The sequence below is a fragment of the Marmota marmota genome, unplaced genomic scaffold, assembly GCF_001458135.2.
Source record: "Marmota marmota marmota unplaced genomic scaffold, marMar, whole genome shotgun sequence".
Taxonomy (NCBI): domain Eukaryota; kingdom Metazoa; phylum Chordata; class Mammalia; order Rodentia; family Sciuridae; genus Marmota; species Marmota marmota.
The window spans coordinates 20,893,792-20,898,221 of NW_026000221.1; the positions used below are offsets into that span (position 1 = coordinate 20,893,792).

Genomic DNA, 4,430 nt, shown 5'->3' on the forward strand with positions numbered 1-4,430 from the left:
ATTGCCAGCCATGTTCATCGTTCTTTCTTTCTTCGATTTTTTTTTTTTTTTTTAGTACTGGGGATTGAACCCAGGGGCGCTGCACCCCTGAGCCACATCCCCAGCCCCACACTTTGCTTTCTAAGCTTGAAAATACATCTGGGAGAGATTTGCATAACAGTGTCTAGAGAGACTCCACTTTTTCAACCACATACTGTAACATTGTAGAAATAAGCTAGAATTGATTTAATAGTCCCTATTTGTAGCCATTTGTGCCAGTTCTCGCCTTTACTCTTATAAACAATCCAGCTGGGCTGAAGCGGTTCCCACAGAGCAAGTTCCCCATTTGTTCATTTGATTATTGGGTTATATGTTTCCTTTTAATTTCTAGAAACTCTTTTGTAATAGGAAAATCAGCTCCTTGTCTATTACAAGCTCAGTACTTTCTCTTTGGGTTTCTGGACTTTGAGTCCTAGCTAGAAACCCCCTCCCTATTTCAATGTTATAAAGGAATTCTCCTGCATTTCTTCTGGTAATTTTATAGTTTCATTTTCACATTGGAATCTTCAGCCTGTCTCATTGGTCTTAGGAGATAATTCGAGAAATAGATTTGATTTTACTTTTTCCCCAAATGGTCACCCATTTTTCTTAATACTATTTATTAATATGTGTTCATTTTAAAAGAGAAATGGAGTCTTTGGAGTCAGAGTGCTGGGTTCTCACTTATTTGGCTCTTTGGCTTTGTTTGGCTGCGTGATTCACTTGCCCTCCCAGAACCTCAGAGAAAAGACGAAAAGACATGGGTTGGGGAAACAACTGAATGAACAAATGGGAAATATTTCAGGTATGAAAGCAGAGACCTCAGTAGAAGAGGACCTAATAGTATAGAAGACCCCTGGCTGACCCCTGGCCAACCCCTGGAAAACTGAGGACCAGCAGGCAAGTGGATCTGACCTCCAGAGTCTGGATCCTCTAAGGCCAGGTACCAAGGCCCTTCCATGCTGCTCCTAGGCAGGCACGGAGGAGGAGCCTGACCGCACAGCACAACTGGAGAAATCAAGGCCAAAGCAGAAGTGACCCCTTCCCCCAAGCACCCCAAATAGAAGCCGTGGCTTCTGCCCCCTTTCCTAGGGGCAAACCACCATCTTCACTTCTGCATGTGACCTCCAGGTGCCCTTCCTATCCCTTCAGAGGGGCGCCATGCACATCACCCACACCCTGGGCCATCCAGGTTCCTCCCCTGAAATTTACTGCTTGGAGCCCTTGGAGAAGTAGAAATCCCTCTCCCTGACTTCCAAGACGGTTCCAACAGGCTGCCAGGAAGCTGAACCCCAGGAGAGAGGCATTGGCCTGGCCAGTGGCCAAGCTGGGACTCCACTCAGGTCTCCCAATTCCAAGTCCCCGCTCTACCCCCTGCATGCTGCAGCCTCCCCAAGATGGCTGGGCAACTGAGTTGCTGTCTGGACAAATACAAAGCTATTCAGGCCAACAGAAAAATGAGACGCATGTGACACAGGACAGAGCCTTCCCAAGACGTGAACTTGATAACCAGCTCCTGTACTCAGTGCCCAGCCGAGGGAAGCTGGGCAGAGGAATCTTGGCTCCCTGGGCTTCAGATTTTTTCATCTGTAAAATGACACCATCAAGGAGACTTATTTCCCAGAGAGAGAGAGAGAGAGAGAGAGAGAGAAAGAGACTGACTCAACCAACCATTTCTATGATCCGCACTCCTGGGAACCAGGCTCTAACCCAGGTCCAGGCTTGGGAAGCCCTGCCTTCCTCCCCAGACCTGGTCCTGGTCCCTAAGCCCAGCCTCTCCCCACAGGAGCAGGGCCTGCAGAACCAGTCAAGCTCCTGCCCAGGGCCCCACCTGCCTCCGCCAAACAGCCACCTCTGCAAAACACCACCTGGAGCCCCCATTTAGGCCTCCCTGACCCAGAAGAGAAGCAAAACTGTGGTCTCTGTAAAACTGCCCTGTGAGATGCTCTTATCAGCCCCTTTCATAGATGAGCAAAGGAAGGCCACAAGCAGAACCCAGCAGGGGGTCTGTGACCCAGCCATCCCCAGGGCCATGTCCCCGAGACACGATGTCCCCAGACTCCAATCCAGGGTGCCTGGAGAGGAATCTTGTCAATCCTGGAGTGCCAGTCCCATGCTGGGGACCAGACAGACAGTCCCTCATCCCCATCACTTCAGGTAACCAGGCTAACCCGTTTCACAGATGAGGAAACCGAGGTCCAGTGAAGCTAAGTCCGGTAACTTCCCCAAGCCCACGAGAGGCCACGAGGACTTGGACCCAGTGTTTAATCTCTCATTTCAAATGGCTTCTTCTAAAAACAGGTCTCTGCTTTCCCCCAGACTTGGAGTTGTCTCCCACAAAGGGAAAGAGGATGGGTCCCGGCTGCTCCTAGGAGGTCCCCAAGTCCCACCTTGGCAAGGGCACATCCAGCAGCGGGTAAGGACAGGGCGCCGCTGGTGAGGGAGGAGAGTCCCCGAGAGCACGAACCTGGAAGCTGCTGCCTGGCCTCTTGGCCCTGCCTCGCTGCGGTCCTGCTGCTTCTGCAGAAGAAGGGGAAGTCGGGAGGCCGCTGCGGCCTCTCTGCGCACCCCACGCCCCTCGCCTCTCCCTTCTCCCACCTCTCCACGCCCCACACCGCACAGCGCTCCCCTCACTTCTTCTTTCCCCGTAGCAGCCTCTGCTTCCTCCCGGCCCATGGCCTCGCCAAGCCCTCCCCGGGCCCCCGCAGCACTTCCGGGGCAGCTGCCCCTCTGCAGGCATGCATGAGGTCTGGGTCACCTGGCTGTGCAGAGCACCTCTGCTCTGCGCCCTTGGGGGAGCCATACTACTTCCCTGGGCCTCAGTTTCTCCACCTGCAGAAAAGGCAGAGGGAGCCCCGCCTGACCTGAGAATCCAGGCCACTGGCGATGGCAGGGACCTCAGGCCAGGGCTGGCTCTGGTTGCCTGGGTGCAAGTACCACCGTTCGGGCTGGGTGAGTTGGGGCAAAGAACCCCAACTCTCCAAACCTCAGTTTCTTCTCTGGAGATGATGACGGTACCCCCCCGTGGGTGGGGGTTCGTGCAGGGCTTATCTACCACAAGCCTGGCAAAGTCACCGGATGTGCTTCACAGGCCACTATGATTCACACACAGGGGGAACCTGAGGCCCAAAGAGAAGGCGACCTGGCCCTAAGTTACCCAGTAGCAGAACCCTCAGGGAAGGGCCTCCCAGGCAGCAGAGCTCCCTGGCAGCAGAGTTAGGGGGAGATAGGGTGCTGACTCTTGCCTGGTCCCCACCCAGACTCCCTGGGGAAATCATAGCTACAGAATGTGCTGGTCCATGCCCAGAGGAAGATGGAGAAGCAGCCAGAGAGAGACCAAAAAGGCGCCGCGGCCTCCCTCCTCTCTGTCCCACCCTCTTTAGCCCTCTAGCATGAGCCCTAGCACAGAAGGCTCTATGGTGGCCCCGTGGCTCTGCAGGGAAGGAGAGAGGAGCCGCTCCTCAGAAGGCAGCCATGTCCCCAGCCCCAGCTTCAGTGCAAAGACTGCAAGAACCCCAGTGCACCACGTCCTGACTCCGTGGCCACACCCCTGCTGGGTGACTTGCTCAGCCCTGGCCTTTCTTGGTACTTCGTTGTGTTGTGGTACTGAGGAGGGAGCCCAGCATAAGCTCTCTACCACTAAGCTACACCCCCAGGCACTGTACTTTGGTTTTCTCTGACCATAACCCAGAACTTGACCTCTAGGCTCTTCCCGTCTGAAGTCTCCTGGCACCTCTAGGATTAAATCACCAGTGTCCTGCTTTCTCACACTACTGAACAGCTACTCTCGGGCCAGGAAGAGGCCTGCCCCCTGCCAGCCCATCTGTGTCCTAGGCTGCATCTGTAGGGCCTCACTGTGCCCTGACTCGGCCGGGAGTGCCGGTTACCTGGCCCTGCACCCCCCAGCTGGCACTCACTCCTAGACACTCTCCTGCTCAAAAGCCAGCAGTAGCTCCCTATTGCCTTCTCAGTCTAACCCATCCAACTTGCTCCCACCCAGTTCTGGCGGTGCCCATCTCCCTGCTCCATCCCAGGGAGATGACACACACACACCCAGTCCTGGACAGACTCCTCTCCACCCAAGGGGTTCAGCTCAAGTCCCACCTCCTCCCAGAAGGCTTCTCTGCCTCTGCTGCCCCACAAAACCGTCTGGAAGCCAAGCATAGGGAGGCATGCCAGTGCCCTGCCCAGTCCCCCAGGCAAGATAGAGGGCCACATGCCAACCCTAATGAAGTCTCCCTGTGGAGGGCTGCTCAGCCTGGTGATCTGCAAAAGACTGAAAGGGAGGTCCCTTGTGGGACATTAGAGCAACTGAGTCACACCATGAACAAGTCCTCGACTTTCCAAGTCTTTCTCAATCAGGGGCCTCTGTGTAGTAGCCTCTTTCTTTCTTTTTTTTTTTTTTTTTTTTG

At 54.5% G+C, this 4,430-nt stretch overlaps 1 protein-coding gene across 1 annotated transcript in view; it reads right to left on the reverse strand.

Annotated features, from left to right (window-relative positions):
* Positions 1-2,836, reverse strand: part of Adgrg5 (adhesion G protein-coupled receptor G5) — a 28,871-nt gene extending 26,035 nt beyond the window's left edge. The window contains exons 1-2 of the mRNA XM_015488669.2: positions 2,617-2,836; positions 2,409-2,538 (exon numbers count right to left, since the gene is read on the reverse strand). Coding sequence (XP_015344155.2) covers positions 2,409-2,538; positions 2,617-2,821 — 335 coding nt within the window. The 5' untranslated portion in view covers positions 2,822-2,836. The remainder of the gene's footprint in view (positions 1-2,408; positions 2,539-2,616) is intronic.
* Between the last annotated feature and the right edge of the window lie 1,594 nt (positions 2,837-4,430).